The 22,727-nt window shown below is 37.2% G+C and overlaps 1 protein-coding gene across 1 annotated transcript in view; it reads left to right on the top strand.

Annotated features, from left to right (window-relative positions):
* Positions 1-1,803: 1,803 nt before the first annotated feature.
* Positions 1,804-22,727, top strand: part of LOC115213890 (alcohol dehydrogenase class-3) — a 32,751-nt gene continuing 11,827 nt past the window's right edge. The window contains exons 1-6 of the mRNA XM_029782862.2: positions 1,804-1,971; positions 15,062-15,163; positions 17,098-17,239; positions 19,452-19,539; positions 21,285-21,417; positions 21,922-22,008. Coding sequence (XP_029638722.1) covers positions 1,951-1,971; positions 15,062-15,163; positions 17,098-17,239; positions 19,452-19,539; positions 21,285-21,417; positions 21,922-22,008 — 573 coding nt within the window. The 5' untranslated portion in view covers positions 1,804-1,950. The remainder of the gene's footprint in view (positions 1,972-15,061; positions 15,164-17,097; positions 17,240-19,451; positions 19,540-21,284; positions 21,418-21,921; positions 22,009-22,727) is intronic.

Below are 22,727 nucleotides of genomic sequence, written 5' to 3'. Positions count from 1 at the left end.
TTTTCAAAAGACTGATTACACAGGATGAAACCTGGGTCCATCACGATGATCCAGAGACCAAAACCCAGTCAATGCAGTGGAAGCACCGTGACTCATCTCCTCCAAAGAAGGCAAGGGTGCAGCCCTCCGCTGGCAGGGTCATGCTCACAGTCTTCTGGGACCAGGACGAAGTAGTGATGACAGATTTCCTGGCAAAGGGTACCACAATTGCAGGAGCCTATTATGCTTCACTTTTGAGGAAATTAAGAGAAGTTATCAAAATCAAGAGGCGGGGCAAGATCAGCAAAGGCATCCTCCTCCTGCAGGACAACGCTCCGGTCCACAACTCGCTTGTCGCCAGATCAGAAGCACAAGCGTATGGCTATGAACTCCTCCCCCACCCCCTTACTCTCCTGATCTATCACCCTCTGATTTTCACCTCTTCCCAATCATGAAGTTGTTTTTGAAAGGAAAGCGTTTCCCAGATGATGCAGCCTTGATTTCTGAAGTCACGTTGAGGTTGGAGGACCAAGCTGGGTTCTTCTACAAAAACGGTCTCCGGAGCCGCATCAAACGATGGGAGAAATGCGTAACTCTGGGTGGTTCCTATGTAGAAAAAGACTAATAACTGTGCCAAGTTTCGTTGCTCTACTGCTATGGGAAGTGGGTCAGGGGCATTACTTATTGAACGCCCCTCGTATTCACTAACAGGACCATAATCGTCCGAAATGTACCGATTGAGAATTCTTAATACAGACGTCAGTTTCGGCAATTCATCCAAATACAGAGGCCGAGTAAAATGTCCATGGCTTTGTCCTACTCGCTTGCCCAAGAGAAAAAAATAAATAAATAAATAAATACATAAATTTATTGCACGAACAATATATAAACGGACAATGAACAAATTGTTAAATAGGTATCAGCGTTGGACCAGTTGTTACAACAAATTACATTAAACCAAAATGGTCTAATTTGTATTACTGTATAAGTTATTAGGTGTTGCAATGTATTGTTCTTAAAAATATAAACAATGCTTTTCATTTGCCTTTTCCCCTTATATCAGTTACAGAACAATTAATAATGAAATATGAAAATTAGCATTTTTTTCTTGTTGTCCTTATTCAAAGTAAATAATTTGTTGACAATGCTTGCTAGTATTTAGTATTGTGGGGTTTGATCTACAGAGTGACGTGGAAGAAAACTGATTTTTTAACTATTTCACATGCATCACTTATGTCTTGTCAGACAATGGACGGGTCGAGGGAGTTGTGTTAAGAACATCGGTTATTCTTAATCTAGCCTTGAAGGGATGCCTGTTAGAAAACATTTACATATCACAGTCTATTTACCACTACCACCATATCATCATTATCATCATTAAAAATGTATATAAATTCGTATCAGGTATAAAAATTAAATGGAATATGTTGAGGGAAACTAAGGTTACTAATAAACAAATACGGTGAAACTAAACAAAGGTGAAATGGCTCAAATACAAAACAAGAAAAGAGCAGAGCTGGGGAGAAAAGGAGAGCAGACATCCAGCGTGAGAAAAAACGTCAGTCGGGTAAAGAGAGAGTAACGGGCAGCAATTAACATCATCGTTGATATTATGGGAGGATTAAACTGAGAAAATTGAGAGAGAGGTTATAAAAGAAGATGAAGGAGGAGGAAAGCAAAAGCTGTACTTATCAGTAATATAAGTGATAGTAGGAGGGTGAGTGAAAAGCGATAAACAGAAAAAGAGAGGAAAAAAAGATCGGGAGTAACAAGAAAATCAATGGTAGAAGGCTGAGAGAAGCATGCTAGATAGAGTAAGAGGAGAGAGAGAGAAAGTATGTGTGAGAGAGAAAGGGAGATAAAGCAAACAGAGAAGAAAGCAATAATACAGAAAGACACGCGCCGGGTACCGACCATCACTAACTGTTAAAGAAGACAAGTAACTGCAGTTTGACGTTCGTTTCTTGTAAAATGGCAGACACAACTGGTAAAGTAAGTTTTCAACAACCGTTTTACAACTTTTAATAGTTTGTTCAACGATTTAATTTTTTACCTATCATGAACGACTTATGTATTTATACCGCCTACAATTTTTACAGACAGTTTCACCGTTAATGCAAACTTTCTCCCTTTGTGCAAACCTAGTCCAGTCTACGCTACTAGTACTGACTTTGTATTTATAATAACGGTTTTCACAGTGTCAACTTTAAAAACATACAAACCAATGTGGTTGCACGGTTTGCTGGAAATAACTCACAACTCCTCTTCTGTCACACACTACTATCTTAAAGTAAATTAAAAAAAAAAGAAAAAAGAAGACGGTTGAGTTTCTAACGGTGTTTGAGTAGGGCTCATTTGACTAAAAACAACAATCCTGGTAATCGATTTGCAATTTCTAATAAGTCTATTTTATGAACCCGCCCCTCCTAAAAGTTCAAATCTGTGATTTCGTCCCTTTCGTAGTTATTCCCGACAGTTTGGTATTTTGGAGCATGTAGAATCAAGTTCCCTTTTCGAAAGACAAATTTCCTTAAGTAACTATTAAGAATCAATGAACAACAAACCAAAGTTTGTAGCTTTCCTTTTGCCAACATTAACCCTTTTTGCTTTGCTTTCTTTTTAAGGAACAATACTTTGTAGTAATTATGCTTGTATTTAGTATGCTCTTTCAGTTCATTACTCGGTTTGATCGACCAGTTGCCTGTTTGCGTGTGTACGCGTGAGAGAAAAAGAAGTGGAAGTGTTTTGGTTACGTGATGCTTTACTCGGTTTGGAAAATTGTGCATTGATGCAAGTATGTGAATGATTAAAGCAGTTATGGGTAAACTGCGGTCCGCAGGGCTTTTAGAATCGCATGCCTAACGAAAAATTAACCTTGAATATTTTTTTAGTAATGCGACCTGCTTGATGATGAACCATGTCTGGTGCGGCCCACTTCCCCCAAAAGGCTGCTCATGCCTGGATTAAAATGCTTTTTTTTCGCCTGTGTTTCTATTCCCATAAGAATCTAGTTTTGACGTTATACGCTGAATTATGCACGAATTTTTTTTTAATGGGCGGACTTTCGGAATAGCTGTCCACACATGTAAATCGGAATTTAACCGTTTTTCTTTTTCTACGGAATTATTTCACATTTTATAGTATCTTTCAAAACACCAGCTGGGTGGGCTTTTTTTCCTCATAATCCAAGTTTTGTCGGTTTTGTCAATGTGGAATACGTGCCATAAAAGGTACCTTCCATACCACTGAGAAATTCGATTTACGTACGACAACTATTTAGTAAGTTGACCCTTTCACGTTCGAGATATATAGTTAATCCAAACAATGAAAACGCAAAGAGAGAGCACAACGACGTGGAACAAGTTTACACAGCAGATATGGGTAACTCTTTTCGAGAAGTAGGCCGCATGAGACCTGGTTTATCATCAGGCGAGCCGCACTACTAGAAAAATTTCAAGGTAACATTTCGTTGTTGTACCATTCAGAAAGTTCCATAGGCCGCACTTTGCCCATGACTGATATATACTATACATGGTAGGCGCAATTTTGCAGCCACGAAGTCCTGAATTCGATCAATATAAAGATCTTCACCTGTGAACAAAAATAAACAAGTCAACCTGCTGGGCGTTAACAATTATGTAGAAAACGAATATGAAAAAAAAAAAAAAAAATTGCTCTCAAAACCCGGTGGAGAGAAGGACTTTCGGAAAATTAACAAGATCCGATTTTTCCGTCATAACTTTCGGTAAAAGGGATATATATATATTGGAGATGTACTTGCATAACAAGTGATCTGATCTGAGATCGTGTGCTGGAACGAAAACAATTGCAGCGTGGAAGGTGTATATTGATTTTTTTTTTTTATGGAATCCCATATTTTTGGTTATGGAGGATCCGATTCTGAAAAAAAAAAAAAAAAAAAAAAGGGCGAATGTTTCGCTTATCGTAGATTGTGTGTGAAATACGTTGAAAAATACGAAATTACGATTCTGGAAAAAATTTGTTTGTAAAATTTCAATTTTTCAACTATATATATATATCCCAGGCCTTCAAGCAGGCTGGCCACATGCTAGAAATAACAGCCAAATCTCACAAAACTGCAATAACATAATGTAATCAATCTACTCACCTTTCTGCAAAGACTTCTTTCAAAGTAATTTCCTGCAGTAATATGACAGTAATTCATGTAGCACGCCAACAGATGATGACATATGGTTGCACACAATTTGCTGAGTGACAACACTGTTTACTTCACAAGTTGTGAAATTTGTGATCATATGTATGCCATAGTCTGCAGTTTTTGTCATGACAGAGCTGCAACTCGATCAAGGTCATGCTCATCATGTTTTTTCAACATCCACAGTATTATGCATTGAGATTTCATCCTCTAAGGCCAGACTATTGAGTTCTACTGCAACGTTTTGAAGCATTTGAGAGAGGACATTCAGCGAAAGTGGCCAGATCTGTGGAGTGTGAAGAACTGGATTCTTCATGATGACAATGTACCATCACTGAGCTTTCTGCACGAGTTTCTTGCCAAAAACAACACAGTATCACTTTAACACCTGTGGACTTCATCTCTTCCCCAAGATGAAAATGCAGCTCAAAGGTCACTGTTTTTGAGATCCAGAGCAAATTGCAGAAGGTCCTCAACTCACTTATGGAAAATGACTTCCAGGCCGGATTCCAAAAGTTGCAGGAACACTGGGACTAGTGTATTGCTGTGCAAGGTGACTATTTCAAGAGATAATGCTCAAACTTAGGTAAATAAGTTACTTTTCATAAAACCTAACTAGTCCAGGAACCTTTTGACATTACCTTGTGTGTGTATATATATATATATATATATATAAATAAAATATAATACTCTTGCATTTTGTCTCATGAAAAATAGAATAATTTTTATTTTGTTCTTTAAAAAAATTAAAACTGCTGGAAAAAAAAAAAAGGTTCACTGAAACGCACACCATTATTTCTAACAGTATGTTTATGTTATTCTAGTGTAGGATATCTTGTGCCAGTGGTTTTCTACTACATCCTTGAGTTGAACGATACCTTTATTAGTGAGATTTAGTAGACAGAAACTTTTCAAGAGCTTGTGTGCATGTGTTTGTTTACATTGGTCTAAAAACCAATGTTTCTCATGTCCTCTAGGAAGTTTGACAAATAGAGAGTAATAAAATAAGTACTGGGGTAGCTATGATCAACTGTAATGCCCCAGTATAGCTACAGCCTATATATATATATGTATATGTACCCAAGGCCTTCAAGCAGGCTAGCCACACGCTAGAAATAACAGCCAAATATCACAAAAAAGAATTGAAGTCAATGCCCCAGTATGGCTACAGCCTAATGCAGTGTTTCTCAACCTTTTTACCCTTGTGTAACCCTTAAAACAAATTACATGTCTCAAGGAACCCCTGCACAGAAAAAAAATATATACCATATCTTATATTTTTTTCATCATAGTTCATGTGGTAAATATATATATATATATATATATACAATGGCGGTGCCCCAGCATGGCCACAGCTAGTGAGCTGAAACTAGATAAATAAATAAATATGTGGTTGTTATATTTTTTGATAACATAATAGGTTAGCTAGGATGATGTCTTTATTACAATAACTAGTAATATGTTGTGCATATACAGTGATATTAAAGTCATGAAATTAGCATTAGTATATCTCGCTCTTTCTTGTGGAATCCTAGGGTTCTGGAGGAACCCCGGTTGAGAAACTCTGATCTAATAACTAAAACCAGTGAAAGAAAGAAAAAAAAGGATGATTAAATTAGTTATTTATTGACAGGTGGTGATGAAATCCTTATAGTGTGATTCACCCCTTATTCACTCATTTGGAAAGGTTAACTGTATCATCTCACTGGTACTTGATCCTTTATGATACCTATTAGTTCCTTTCTAGACTAGACAGTGGGCCACTACAGAAACTAAGCATTCATGGCAGAGATGCATCTCATTGCTAAAAGAGATGATGCTGTCATTTAGCCTGAGATAGTAGAGTATGGTTTGTGAGATATTTGGCTTCTATTTCTAGCATGTTGAACAATCATATAACTCCCTCTTTGGCCTTATTAGTTGCTTTAACAAATTGGTTTGTTCTCAATTTGAACATGAATAACCCAGTAGTACTGCATTCACATGAGAAATTATGAAATTAGGTTCACAGAAAGTATAGGATTAATATTGTGTGTATACCTTTTTTTTAAAAAAAAGTATCATATGGGAGGTGGTGTAATGTTTTGTTTGCTTGGACTTTGAGCCTTTCTTTCCTGAAAGGCACTTTTAAGTGTCAAGATAAAAATTGGTGCTACACAAAACGTGACTGACCATATGTATGTAATGTGTGACTATCACTTAACACGTGTACAGAATGTGTGATATTGTTTAACCTATATATATAGCAAATAAGTAACATTGCAGCTAAGTGAGAGCCTCAGTGTGGTTGCTTGACCTGTTAGGAAAAAGCAAAATCAAACAAACGAACAGTTAAATCATCATCAAATCAAACCCCTCTATCTTAAGGAAGGTCATGGTGGATCATCATCATCATAGCATCTACTTTTGGATGGGTCAGATGGAATTTGAGGCAGATTTTCTACAACCAGATGCCCTTCTGGTTGCCAACTCTCTGTAAGCAAGGTATTTCCCCATGGCTAGACATGTTTTTGCAGAATATTGGAAATGAATGTTACTGTTTGTATGACAATGATACTCATAACAATCCTGTGCTGTCAAGACGAGACATAAATGCACATACATGACGGGCTTCTTTCAGTTTCCATTTACTAAGTCCATTCATAAGGCTTTGGTTGATCCAGGACTATAGTGAAGACATTTGCCCAAGATGTCACACAGTGGAACTGAACCTGGAACCATGTGGTTTGGAAAGCAAACTTCCCAACCACACTGTCATGCCATGTAGTCATAAATATATGGAAAGACAAAAAGATGGTTGGGTGGGGTCTTCATTTGATAGGTTTGTTCAATCAAGCTTTACTTGGAGTTAAACAACAGCAACAATCATCATCATTTATCTGCTTTCCATGTTGGCATGGGTTGGACGGTTTGACATAGAGCTGTCTAGCAGGGAGCTGTCCAGATTTCAACTGTCTGTTGTGGCATGGTTTCTACGACTGGATGCCCTTCTTAACACCAACCACTCAAGAATGTGCTGGGTGCTTTTTAGATCCCACCAGCACGGGTGTGTTAACGCAGCACCAGCATGGGCGCTTTTTAAGTGGCACCAGCATCTGAAAGGGCAAGCCTGTGTATGTGGAAGACAGTGATTTTTACTTAGCTTGACGTAGCTTATCAAGTACAGCAAATCACCACATCTCCTGGTCCTTTGTGAGATGTTGTACATAACCCTTTTATTTGACCGCTATCAAGGCTATGATCTCTCATTTTCTTTTCTAGCATATATATTTAGGACAAGATTACCCTGTATATTTGCTCATACACTGGGACTAGTGTATAATAGGGGAATGTTATACACTAGGAAAGTATGATATAATGTACTATATATATATATAGGGACACTAAGAAACGGGTTGCAACCAGAACTTCAGGATTATGATTTTTACACCCTCTTTCCCCATGCTGGCATGGGTTGGATGGTACTTTTTAAGGTAGTGTTTTATAGCTAGATGCTCTTCCTGTTACCAACATTTCTTTTCACGTAAGGTACTTTATTTCACTTGTCTTGGCATGTTGAATTGCCTGTGGGACATAAATGTCTGCTCAAGTGAGTGCAATGCAAAGACTAGTGAAGACAAACACACCTGCAAGTGCACACAAACACATTCTCTCTCTCTCAAGCACACACACACACACTTTAGCTCCCATCTGAGGTTATAACAGACACTTGTCCAAGATCAAGGCCACTGTGGACTTGATCCTGAATCCACATGATTACAAAACAAAACTTCTTCACAACAGAGCCACACAGCCTTTGCCTCAACATCTATGAAAATGTGTCTATGCTAGACAAATACTTAAGAATATGCTAGACATGATGGTGTCTCACATGTAGGTCATTACTGATAACCTAATTTAAGATCTAAAAAAGACAAAATCTAATAGTATTTAAAAGAGGTTACTGTACTAAGTTAAGGCCTAATAATCTACTGTCATATACACATGCACAAAGAGTATGATTGAACTAATTGTTTAAAATCATTTAGACGTAGTTGAGCAAGAACATTAGACTGAATACATTTCAATATTTCATAGATGTAGACATGACAGTGTGGGTAATCCTCTCAGGCCTGGGCCCCCTGTGTCTAACTTTACTCTCCATCTGGGCTCCTGAGCAAAAAATAAATAGTTGTGTACACAGCTCAAGAGTAAAAATTTCAGGCAAACTAATAGACAGAATTGGCTGCATCCTCTTTTACTACATGTGTTGTTCATTGCTGCTTTACCAGGAATCTGACAGAGAAAACATTTAACCTATTCCTATTAAAGTGGGAACATAGCATGACAGTTAAATTGTATGCTTTGCAACCACATAGTTTCAGGTTCAATCCCATTGTTTGGCATCTTGGGCATCTTGTTTTACAGCCTCGGACTGTGACCAATGCCTTATGAGTGAAATCTGATAGATGGAAACTGTACAGAAGCCTGTCATAAGTATGTTATATCTATGCATCTTTGTCTCCATATGAAGGTACATGGAGATCTAAGCAGCAGTGACATTTATTTATGCTATCCCCACAGGCAATATATTCTAAAGCTCAGTGATTCAATGTGCAAAGACCAGTGGAGTTGCAGTACTCTAAGGTTGGTATCTGGAAAGGACATCTGGCAAATGAATGCTACCTGAAGAAGTTTTGTTATATATGTACCAGCATGGAGAAAGTAAACATAAAAATTATTGATGAAGATATACAGGAAAATATTGACTACTGGGAAACAGGAATTGCAGCTGGCCCTCTGTGACATCAACCACAGCAATTCCTTGAGAATATGTTGTTTTTCCTCACCATTAGTCATTTGTAAAATGTAGACATAACAGATGTACTGGCAGCATTGTTTGACCGGTAGGACTGTGATGTTTAGTTTCAGTGTTTGTAAGTTAACGTCTGTAAAAAAAAGCTAAACCTCCCCCTCCTCAAGGGTTGCAGTTGTGGGGAGGAGATATGTGTTGATGACTGGATCTGGGCTGAGGAGGCATGCAGCAGGCTAGTTTTAATAATTATAGCAGTAATAGAATATGACAGACTGGAAACATTTGCAGTTCTGAGTGATTTTTTGCTAGTCAGTCAAAACAGCATTCTTGTGAATGTGGTCTATGATGTATGTGCATGTGGCAGTACTGTTCCAGATGTGGGAGCAGAAGTTGTCAGACTTCATTTAACAGCAATGACATATAGTAGTATACATACATTCAATACAATAAACCATTTCTTAGTCAGTCATTGATTTTAGTGGGAAAAGAAGAGGGAATTATATTGATCTGAGTAGTTGACGAATTGTTTGTTTTGAAAACTCTGGAACATTGGAAGATAAAATTCCCTGTCTGCCTTCCAAGACAGGATTTGAACTTTGGATTCTATACAATAATGGGTGTTTATTTAAGTAACAAGATCATAGATTCATGGAAAATTGAATGAGATTAATATTTATGGCTACTTAAAGGGCATTAGCTCTAATAATTATTAACTGAAATATTCTCTTGTAACTCTGTCCATTTTCACATTAGATATATGATCAAAATTAATTTAATATATAGTAGAATAAAGAAATTAACTACACATAGTGTTTCCAGCTTTGCTTGTAGGCTATTTTTCTTGTATGCTTCATCATCAAGATCATATTTCTGCTTTGCATGCTGGCATAGGCTATGTGGATTCAGAATTTTTGCAAGTTCTTGTTCAGATTTACTGTTCTCTTAGGTAGGTTGGGAACCACTCATCCTATTCCTAATCCATTTAGGAGAGTAACTCTGTTTGTACATTCCACTTTTGATATGGTTTCTATAGCTGGAGGTCCTTCCTAATACCAATGACTTTACAAAGTGTACTGGTTGTATTTTATTGTGGCATCAGCATTAGAGAAGGGTCTTGACCTCAGCAACACTAAAGTGTCCTCTTGTCTACATTTTCTCTGCTTGTTTGCCAAATCCACATCACCAGAATAAATATTTTGGATACTGATTGATATATAAACAGACTCATAGACACCAGGCATGCTTTTGTGGTTAAGAAGTTTGTTTCCCAATAACATGGTTTCAAGTTCAGTCCCACTGAGTGGTATGTTAGGGGCCAACCAATGTCTAATTAATGGATTTAGTAGATGGAAACTGAAAGCAGATCATCATACATGTATGTGCATGGATGTGTATATATTGTGTTTCCTTAACTTGGCATTATCTGTTTATCATTTATGAGCATCATTATCATACAAGCAGTGTCATCAGTTTCCAACTTTCATGAAAACATGTCCAGCCATAAAGAAATATTATCTTGCTTGGAGTTTGTGGCAAGACCGTCATCTGACTAGAAAGTCTGCCTCAGCAAATTCTGTCTGACCCATGCAAACATGGAAAATGAGACATTGAGTGATGATGACTGATTGACTGTGATTGTTGTGGTTCTAAGTGCACCAAAATAAAATGGAACACAGCTTTGAGATTTGTTCCCCTTCAATTTTTAGACCTACGTTTCCTCTTGTGAGTTATAGAGATACAGTCTAATGTCATCTGTGTATTTTAACACAGGAATATGCTTCAAGTTAACATGTGTTTCATTAATGTATGCAATAAATAAAGGACCAAGAATAGATCCTTGTGGGACACAAGATGTCCTCACATAAAGTACAGAATATTGTCCTAGTACTTTGACTGCTTTTCAACTTAGAATGAAAGTAAGGGTTATTGAGACCCTGGGTCACCTCTGACTGAGAAGAACCTCCAGCAAAGGTATTCCAATAGTTACCATGCTGCTTTCAAGAGTTTGTAGGGCTACATTATCTAATGTGTTCTGACAATAAGATAACTGTAAGTTAAAAAAAAACAAAACATTTGATTGCTATTTCTAGCAGGTTGAGTGATCATGTAGATTCCTTCGTTGACTTGTACTTTTCTGTGGTTATTTGCACAGTATATAAATAAGTTTGTATAAAGACTTTGATTTTTAGAAATGGATTTAAGGTATTAACTTGTAAGCAGGCTAAAGAGAGAGAGAGAGAAAGGGAGAGCTCTGTGTGTGGAAGGGTGTTTGTTGGAACAACCTGTACTCCTATTTACTTTTAAAGCTTTAGTGATATCAAAGTAATGCTGAGCTTAAAGTCCAAGATATGGAGTGTTAGTGTACTGGAATGTTAAATTTCTTTATTTTATCAACTACTATGAGCTGATTTTTTTTTACTAATGCAGTCCAGACAACTACTAATCCCTTTGACTTCTAATATAAATCTTCTCTTATTTGACTTTTCATACCATATCAGGGTTGATATATGGTGGTTTATGTTGTGGTTTTGGCCCAATTGTAGAAATGATTGGTGCAATGTGAACAAGTTGTTTTTTAGAGAATACACACATAAGATTGGTTTCTGTTTGACTAGATGTTAAACCTTTTAGAATTCAGATTAAATTGTATTGTAATTCTTATTTATTGACATTGTTTTAAATTAATCAAGCATTGTCTTGTATCTTTGATATTTTAATGGTGTGATTTTATATTTTTAGAATGTCATTGTAGGTGTGAGAGACCCAGTTTGACTGGATTAAACTTTAAAACCCAATAGAATATTTTGGTTGGATTTGATCAGTTTAAACGTTAAAGGGTTAAAGCTTCATAATTTGTAACTGGAGAACATAATGTGGGATATTCAGGCATTTTCCATGAGAATTAGAGATGTAGGTTGAAAATGGCTTCATTCATGGACTGAACGAAGCCATGGCTTAGAAGCTCGGTCCTCTTCAGTTAAGAATAAGACAAACATGAAGTCAAAAATAATTTTTATGTTGGGTGCAGGTATGATTGTGTGGGTAAAAAGTGTTTCCCAATCACACGGTTTTGGGTTCAGTCCCACTGTATGGCACTTTGGCCAATTCTACTCTAGCCCCAGACCAACCAAACACTTGTCAGTAGATTTAGTGGATGGAAACTGAAAAAACTCTGTCATATTATCATCATCATTTAATTTCCGTTGTCCATGCTGGCATGGGTTAGATGGTTTGACTGGTCTGGCACACTGGAAGGCTGAGCCAGGATCCAGTCTGATTTGGCATGGTTTTCTATGGCTGGATGACCTTCCTAATACCAACCACTCTGAGAATGTAATGGGTGCTTTTACATGCTACTGCACGAGTGCTATTTGTGTGACACCAGTAGGTGGTACGACTACGATTTTGATCAGCTTGATTAGTCTTCTCAAGCACAACATAATGCTGAACGTCTTGGTTATTGTCTTTGTGAGGCCCAACACTCCAAGGGAGCTCAGCCACTTTGCCTCCATGAGGCCTGCCCGAAAGGAACTCGGCCACCTCGATTCTGTGAGGTGTGCTTGAAAGGAACTCTATCACCACTCCTCTGTGAGGCCCGCTCAAAAGGAACTTGGCTGCCTCGCCTCTGTGAAGCTCAACGCTCGAAAGGAACTCGGCCGCCTTGCCTCTGTGAAGCCCAAAGCTCGAAAGTAACTCGGCTGCTTCACCTCTGTGAAGCCTGTTAAAAGTTTTTATTTATATGTGCCACCAGTACAAGTGCACTTGGCTTGATGGGTCCTCTTAAGCAGAGCACATCGCCAAAGCTCCCAGTCACTATTCATTGCCTTTGTGAGGTTCAATGTTTGAAGGTCATGCTTCACCACCCCATCCTATGTATTCTTGGGTCTACCTCTACCACAGGACCCCTCCACAGTTAGAGATCAGCACTTCCTTACACAACTGTCCTCGTCCATATGCATCACATGACCACACCAGCACTGTTGTCTCTCTTGTGCACCACATCTGATTCTTCTTGTGCCTAATTTTTCTCTCAAGATGCTTTTACTCTGTTGAACATGCACACTGCCATTGCACATCTGGCAAAGCATACTGGCTTCATTTCTCTCAAGCCTATACATGTCCTTGGCTGTCATAGCCCATGTTTCACTGCCATGCATCATAGCTGTTTGAACACAGGCATCAAACAATCTGCCTTTCACTCTGAGAGAGAATCCTTTGTTGCTAGCAGGGGTAGGAGCTCTTTGAACTTTGCCCAGCCTAATCTTATTCTCACAGCTATGCTCTTGGTACAACCTCCTCCACTACTAACCTGGTTGCCTAGATACTGAAAGATATCTACTACCTCTAGCTTGCCTCCCTGGCAGTTGATGGAGTCTATTTTCCGCACATGTTCAGCATTTTATTATGCCTGTGCATCTTCCACATACAAAAGTTAGTTTTTCTGTTAACCTTCTTTTGATGTTGCTGCACCTTTTGTGTATCCAAAGCTTACACTGGTTGCACCTTATGGAGTTTCTACCTACACCTTTTCTACAGATTGAGAAGGGCCATCTACCTGAGGGGATTTGTGATTTGTTTGCCTTCCTACTTACTATGACTTTGGTTTTTGCTAGGTTAACTCTTTGGCATTTTGATTCTAAACCTTGTTTCCATACCTGGAATTTTTTCTCTAGCTCAGGTAGTGATTCACATATAAGAGCAAGGTCATCAGCATAGAGAAACTCCCAGGAGCAGCCTGTCTTCTCTGTTTTTGCCTGGAGGGAGTTGAATAGTGATCCTTGGTGAACTCCTACTTGTACCCTGAATTCTTTGCTGTACTCATTGCTCATCTTCATCTTACTGGTAGCGTCCCTGTACAAGGCTTGTACAGCTCTCACCAATCACTCAGCTATCCCTAGTTTCTGCATTGATTACCAGATGCCGGATCAGGAGACTCTGTCAAAAGCTTTCTCCGAGTCAACAAAAGACAAGTACAAAGGTTTATCTTTGGCTAGGTATTTCTCCTAAAGTTGCCTTACCAGAAATATAGCATCAGTGATGCTTCTATCTGGCACAAAGCCAAACTGCATCTCATCTAGACTAACTCTCAACCTGATTAGATGGGCAATGACTCCACAACTTTCATCAGCTGACCCAACATTTTGATACCTCTAATTATTTCTATCTAAGGCATCATCTTTACCTTTGTAGAAGTTGACTATGGTGCTGCTACACCATAATCATTTAGTGTCTGCTTTCCATGCTGGCATGGATTAGACAGTTTGACTAACTGGTAAGCTGGAGAGCTGCTCCAGTCTGATTTGGCATGGTTTCTATGACTGGATGCCCTAATGCACATATATATATATATATATATAATATATATATATATATATATATATATATATATATATACACACACACACACACACATGTGCGAGTGTATGCATATGTTACTGTCTCCTTATCTTGACTTTGTGTGATAGTTGCAATGTCTAGCTTAAGGAAATATTACCTTATTTGGAAACAGGTGAGAGTTGGTATCTAGCTATAGAAAAATCTTCCTCAACAAATTCTGTTTTGACCAATGTGAGCATGGAAAAGTGGACATTCAAACAACGCTGATGAATAGATTTGTGAGCATTGTGCAAAGATATAGTGTGTTTGAGATATTCCAGTTATTGTTTCCAATAAATATCTGCTTCAAGGCTACATTGTATATTAATTTTTCTACAGTGTTTGCAGAAATGGTAAACTTTCACATTAAATATCTTACCAAATTTAGTTTTATTACTTTACATTCTGGAGTTGACATTTCCTTTCAGCATTCTGACATCAATAATCTAAAATATCATGTACATGTGCTGCTTACTACTGCAGCAACCCATTATGTTGTTTCTTCTTCTCCTTCCTCCCATTAACTTTGGAGGCCCTGCAAAAGGTTATGGGCGCTGTCTTTGCTTTTCTCAATAATTCATCGAAAAAGAAAGAAAAGAAAATAAAGTCAAATGCAATAAAACATTTGCACCTAATTATGTTTTTGTGATGGTTGGTTATATTAGATTAGGAGTGCAATAATTAGATTGCACAAAACATGAATTTTTAATTATATATATTTTTTTTACGTGTAGCCCATCAAATGTATGGCAGCAATTGCCTGGGAGGCAAAGAAACCTCTATCCATTGAAGAAGTAGAAGTGGCTCCCCCTAAGAGTGGAGAAGTGCGTATTAAAGTAAGTATTATTATTATTATTATTATTATTATTATTAAGGTGGTGAGTTGGTAGAATTGTTAGCATGCCAAGCAAAATGCTTAGCAGCATTTCATCTGTCTTCGTGTTCTGAGCCCAAATGCTGTGAGGATCAACTTTGCTTTTCAGCCTTTTGTAGTCAATAAAAGAAGTACCAGTTGAGCACTGAGGTCGATTTAGTCAACTTAACCCTTTACCCAAAATTGCTGGCTTCATGCCAAAACTTGAAACTATTATTTATATTAGCAGCATTTACCTTTCATCCTTTCGGGGTCAATTAAATAAGTACCAGTTTAGTACTAGGGCTGATGCAATTGACTAACCCTCTTCTGTAAAATATCAGGCCTTATGCCTATAGTAGAAAGGATTATTATTATTATTTGTAACATTATTGGTAATATTGTAAATGTTATAATTAATTCTATATTTTCTTTGTGTTTCAAAGGTTGTGGGGGTTGCAGCAGAAGGGTTGACCATTGGGCTGATGGAGTCTTGTTTTATAACCATATGTTTTTCGTTCAGTCAGATCCTGCCAGGACTGACTTTCAATTCTATTCCTTCTTGAGCTGTTGAAATAAATAACAGCCATTTCAGTGGTTGATTGTCTACTATTTCCCTTTGAATTTGATGGCCTTGTGTCAACATAAAAACTTTTTTTTTAACTATAGTGTCTGTGTATCCATAGCCTCAATAACTTATTGAAGTTTTGTAAAGGCATATTGCCTAGTGGTTAGTCTGTTCAACTTATCATAAGGTGAAGTTTCAATTCCTTGACCAGTTAGCATGTTGCTTGTTGGGTAAGGCACTTCTTTCCACATTCCTCCACTTTGCTGAATTGAGGATCAGCCTGGTGTTGGTGTACCCCTATTCTGCATATTACACTGGTGAAGGGATCAAGTGGATATCAATGTCTGTAGTGAAAGCATGGATTTATTTCTAAGCCATATTTGCTTGTGAGGGATGGATGGCTATGTTTAATTCTTCAAATCTTGTATCATATACAACAATCATGAATGTGTTGTATGTGACAGAATCAATCTGTAGACAGCAAACCTCTCTGCTATAATATCAAAGTTCATTTGCAGCTACTGGTTGTGGGCTTGAGCAAGCCACTTAACTCATGTTAGCCTAGCACATGTAGCTGTATGTATATAAGTGCCATTCACTTCATTTGTTGACAGTAGAAGTAGTGTACAGTTAAGTGTTTCATCTTACCATAATAGAGCTGAAATCCTCTCATGGGCATGGAGAAGACATTGACATGGCAGTAATGTGGGGGAACTGTTGAATGCAAATCCTTTCGCAAGGGATCTTGAACTAGTAAGTATTTGAGAATATCAACAGTAGTAAGGAAGCATAAATGCTTTTAATTCAAGTAAAAGGTACATGTGTAGCCATGTGGTTGAAACCTTTTGTTTTGCTTTCATGTGATTTCAGTTTGAAATTTCATGCTGTGTACAGACGGCACATGTTTGCAATATTGCATCATCTTTGCATCACAAGCTATGTGCGGATGGCACATATATGCAGTACCATATTATCTGAGCAGCTCTTTCATGTTGTGTATGGATGGTACATGTTTGTAATACTTGTATTGTTACACATCAATGGCAGATGAGCAGTATTGCATTATCTGTGTATTCCTTCCCCACGATTACTTTAAACCTACGATCTTGGCAAACTGAGTACATAGTCTAGTTTCAATTATTGAGTAGGGTCCTGACATTTGAAATTTGTTTAAATACTATTGAAACAAGCCATGAATGTCACAACACACCATTATTCCTTTTCTCTAAAGTTTGTTTCCTGCCTCTGTGATTTTTTTTTATAGTGCTTTATTGATAAAGTTGAAGTAAAAAGATAATGATTTTAATGCATTTTATTTATTTTATTGTTTATTTTCATTAAAATCTCAGATCCTTCATTCTGGTGTCTGTCATACTGATGCTTACACCTTAAATGGCCTTGATCCTGAAGGAATCTTCCCAGTTATTTTGGGTCATGAAGGAGCAGGGATTGTTGAAAGCATTGGAGAAAATGTGACTTCCGTCAAACCAGGTAATTAAAAAATTTTTTTAATGTAAGAAGTTGAGAAAGTTTAAAATACACACACATAACAATTAGGTGCACAAGTATTTTCACACACACATACACACAACAGACTGTTAGCTTCTGTCTACCATATTCACTCAGAAGGCTTTGGTTGGGCCAAGGATAAAGTAGAAGATACTTGTTCAAGGTGCTGAATCTAATCTGAAGCCACAAACTTCTCTACACTCCTCCACCTATATATATATATATATATATATTATATATATATATAGATCATCTTTTTTTTAGAAAAACATAAATCCGGAGAAGCACACACTAAGAAGTAGAGCAGTCTATTACTGGTGAAAGCCATTTTATAGGGTCACCCTGAGTTTCTTGCCATGAAGGGTACCTTTATGGTGAGAAACTCAGGGTAACCCTATAAACTGGCCTTCAGCAGTAATAAATAAATATATATATATATATATATATATATATATATATAATATATATATATATATATATATATATATATATATATATATATATATATATATAATGTGTGTGTGTGTGTGTGTGTGTGCGTGTGTGCAAGCATGGCTGTGTGAATAAGAAGCTCACTTTGTAACTGCTTGGTTTCAGGTTCAGTCCCACTGCACAGCACCATGGGCAAATGTTTTCTACTATAATCTCAGGTCAATCAATGCCTTATGAGTAAATTTGATTGGTGGAAACAATGTGAAGGCCTATTATGTGTCTTTGTGATTGTTCCTCTGAACACTGCTGGACAACTGTGTTGGTTTGTTTACATCCCTGTAACTTAGCAGTTTGGCAAACAAGATTGACAAAATAAGTACTTAAAAAAATAAGTACTAGGGTCAGTTTTTGCAGTTTTACAGGAAGCTTTTGATCCATGAAATAAGATGGATAGAAACCACAGAAAGTTTGCTTGGAAATTCTTGTGCCAGATACACTTAAAGGCTTTGTTAATGTCAAATGCATCAAATTTGTTTTTGCCCAACTTCTCGAGGTTGATAAACCACTGTTCAATGACAATTATTTGTTTCTGATTATTCTGGTTTTACAAAAACTAAATAAGTATTGGGGGGGGGGGAGATATGCAAGTGATGAAGTGATTTTACAAGGAAGCTACAGATCAGTTGCCTTGTTGGGTTTCAGCTATTGGAATTTTATATGTGATGACAGTGTATATTTAGTGGTGTGATAGAGACATGAATGGTTGGAATTTATTAGCTTTGTTGAGAACGTGCAATGTAGATGTAAAATGGATAGCAAAAGTAGAAGTATTTCTTTTAAGTGAATATTGTTAATAGCCATCTTGGTTGAGAAGTTTTGAGTAAGGGGATTCTGTAAGGGAATCATAAGGTTCTATTGTAATTTGGGGGACAGGTAGAGTTGCTGGCTATGTGATAATTTTGCTTTTCTGATGGTGATCTTGCATGTGTTGTAGTTGTAGGGTGACATTCTCCAGTTGTTTTATACTGGTGTAGCTCTACTGAGGGTAAACCATTCTAGTGTTTTGGATTTATGAGCTTTGATTACGTGAGGGATATGAAAAAAAAAAGTCTTTTTGGTTGGTTTTAATCCTTCAATTGCCTTAGATGAGGTTGTGAGCAGTAGGAAATATCTCCATCTTTAAAAACATGCACCATTCAAGCATTACTGATGCCAGTGTCACCAGATTGGCCCCTGTGCTGGTGGCACGTAAAAAGCACCCATTACACTCTGAGTGGTTGGTGTTAGGAAAGGCATCCAACTGTAGAAACCTTGCCAAATCAGATTGGAACCTGGTGCAGCCTTCTAGCTTGCCAGTCCTTAGTTAAACTGTCCAACCCATGCCAGCATGGAAAATGGACGTTAAACAATGATGATGATGATTCCAACAAAGAAACTATGCTACCCATAGGAGTGTAAAGAAAACTCCCTCAAAACCCCCCAATTTTTGAAATACCAAAAGTATATGTGTACACACACTTGCACAAAATATTTTTTTATGTGTTTTAGCCCAGAAGTCACAGCCATGCTGGGGCACTGTCAGTAACTTCTTTGATAATATTACATCAGTGAATCAGTTTAAAATACTTTTTTTGTAATACTGAATTGTCCTCTAGTGTTATGATTTAACGAAAAAACATTTAAAAAATTTATCTTATGGGTAAGTAAATGTTTTGTAAAATGTTCATTTGACAAATTTGTTTTTATTCTGTTTTGTTTGCAGGTGACACCGTCATTCCTTTATATGTTCCTCAGTGTTATGAATGCAAGTTTTGCAAGAACCCTAAGACAAACTTGTGCCAAAAGATAAGGTAAAATCGACTTTTTGAACATTTTTTAGAAATGAATTGAAAAAAATTTATTTGGATGTTGATTGCTTTTTAGTATCATACTGGAACTTGTCTGTTCCCAAGAATGTCATTTATCTTTAGATAGAAACCAGCTATCACAGGATTTTTATTGTATTTAAAAGGGTATGGCGCTTGGACATAACTATCAAAACAAAACTGAGTGGTTTTGTCATGGTGACCTTTTTTCAGTAATTTGATAGATCTAACATACACTTAACCCTTCAGCATTCAGAGTGCTCTGTCGAACATAATGCTTATTTATTCGGATCATTTTGAATTAATTTTGCATTGTCTTGTAGTTTCCAGATTTCAATGATGTGATTGTTTATTTTTAGAATGACATTGTAGGCTAGGTGTGAGAGGACAGATCTAGTTAGTTTGAACATAAGACAGATAGAGCTTGATATAACCAGTTCAAATGCTGATGGGTTAAGGTAGTTTATGAGAAAATGCAAACACATTCTTGATGTTCCAACCCTTGCTCCAGTGGAACATATTCTTGATGATCCCATCCTTTGCCCCAGTGGAACAGCCATGTTGTGACAACCTTGGTATAGTATTGTGATTGCTTATTTATGTTATCCTCCATAAAATCATGAAAGGAAAAGTTGCCCTCAGCAAGATTTCAACTTAGAGTGCAGAAAGCCAGAGAAAATGCTTATATGGCATTTAATCTAACACTTTAATAACTGACAACTCTAGGCTTTTAATAACAGATGGTTACTTATTAAAATGTAAACAAGAATATGCTTGGGTAATAATTACAGAGTATCAATGCAGAGTAGGTAAAGAGTAAATTGCTATTGTTAGTCCTGTTGTCACCGCATAAACCATTTCACTGTTCACAACTGTTTGTGGCACTGTATGATTGAGGCTAGTGTTAGTGGATCTCTGTCAGTCAGCAATGAGGATTTAGTTGTTCAATCAACTGAACATCATCATCTCATCATCATTTAACGTCCGCTTTCCATGCTAGCACGGGTTGGATGAATGACTGAGGGCTGCACCAGGCTTCAATCTTGATCTGGCAGAGTTTATACAGCTGGATGCTCTTCCTAATGCCAACCACTCCGAGAGTGTAGTGGGTGCTTTTACGTGCTACTGAATTAATGTGTTAGTGGTTGAGCATTTGACAGACATATGTTCTGTAATTCTAAGGTAGAATCTGCATGAAAGTGTGTGACAAGGCTATATGTTTTGAATTACAGGTACAATCCACCCAATAGGTTTCATTAGCAAGGTTTGGGTTGACCTGAGCCTATCAAAAATGACATTTATCTAAGATTCCATGCAGTGAGATTAAACCTCAGATATGGTTGCAAAATTAACTTTTTAATAATTCAACCATACTGGACTACTTGTAAATATTACTACATATAACTATGCTAACTCATTCGCATTTAAACTGGCTATATCCATCCCAAATATTCTACCTATTTTATGTTCAAACTGGCCTGATCTTACTTGTCACACCTCCTTTGCAATGCCATTCTAAGAACAAGCAATCACACCATCTAAATCTCAAAGCTATGAGATATTGCATGATCAATTCAGAACATTTTGAATAAACAAACGTTACATTTGACAGAGTAGTCTTGAATGCTAAAGGTATTTGTTGCTGCAGTCTATTACTCAATTTATTTAGAAACCAATTGAATATTCAATAGAACTGTTAGCATAATAACTTCTTTATCTTTTTATTTCAGAGTTACCCAAGGAAAAGGTGTCATGCCTGATGGAACCACTCGTTTTACTTGTAAAGGCAAAGAAGTATTTCATTTCATGGGATGTAGTACATTCAGTGAGTTCACTGTTGTGGCTGAAATCTCCATTGCTAAGGTGAGTTATTAAGATAGGATGTAATTAAATAACTAGTGTCACTAATAAGAATTATTAACCATTGTGGTTAACTGTTCAGGCAAATGTACAAACCATTGAAGGAACTTATCTATGGTCACTTGTTAAAAATAGCTTTGAAATCTTCAGATCAGATCTCACTGTCTTGGACAAGAAAAGATGCATTAGATACAATATTAGACAGACTGGTCATGGCTGGAATGTATTTGATCATATGTCTGTCTACTTGGTTATAGATGGCCTGGAACTCAGTAATTGTGATTCATAGCTGTTTAATGTGTAACGGTATCTGATGCATGGAAAACTGCTGTTGGGCAGGGGAAGATCTGCTAAGTAATATAAGACTGGTTGTTGGGCTTTACCAACAAGATACCATAGGATTCAAAAGATTAGTTATGCATTGTACTGAGAATCTATCACTGTTGGCACGAACAGCCATATAAAAAAACTCATTAACTAATTTTGAAAAATTTTATGCTTCTGTAGGTGAATCCCAAGGCTGCACTTGATAAAGTTTGTCTTCTTGGTTGTGGTATTTCCACTGGTTATGGAGCTGCTCTCAATACAGCTGCTGTAAGTTTTACAAATTTCCTTTCATGTTTTTTCTTTTGTTTTAATATTTTTACTATTTTTTTTTTTAAATCTGTGGTGTAGCTGTGAGGTTAAGAAGCCTGTGTCCCAACTATGTGGCCTTGGGTTCAGTCCCAATGCATGGCACCTTGGGAAAGCATCTTCTGCCATAACGCCAGGCTGATCAAAGCTTTGTAAGTGGATTTGGTAGGTTAAAAACTAAAAGAATCTGTCATGTCATCATCATTTAACCTCTGTCTTCCATGCTGTCATGGGTTGGATGGCTTCACAGGAACAGGTAAGCCAGGGGATCATACCAAGCTCCACTGCCATAGTTGTTGCATAGATTTTACAGCTAGATGCCAACTACTTTACAGAGTGGACTGTGTGCTTTTCATGTGGTACCAGCACTGGTGAGGTCACTGAGTAAATAACAAGATAAAGATCCCATGTGTACACCCTTGCCTCATGCAAGCAATGTTGCTAATTTCCCGACTTCCATGAAAAATATCCCTTGCTATAGAAAAATATTTTGTTGCATAGAAACTGAAGGTTGGCAAGAGGAAAGGTACCTGGCTGTAGACTATCTGCCTCTACAAATTCTGTCTGACTCGTGCAAAAAGTGGTCAGTAACTCTTTAGTATTCAGGTTATTTTATCAAATATAATGTTTATTTATTCACATCATTTTTGAATTTATCCTGTATGATCTTATAATTTTTC

The sequence above is a fragment of the Octopus sinensis genome, linkage group LG7, assembly GCF_006345805.1.
Source record: "Octopus sinensis linkage group LG7, ASM634580v1, whole genome shotgun sequence".
Taxonomy (NCBI): Eukaryota; Metazoa; Mollusca; class Cephalopoda; order Octopoda; family Octopodidae; genus Octopus; species Octopus sinensis.
The sequence above is the reverse complement of the archived record's forward strand: the minus strand, read 5'-3'. Positions and strand labels throughout refer to the sequence as shown.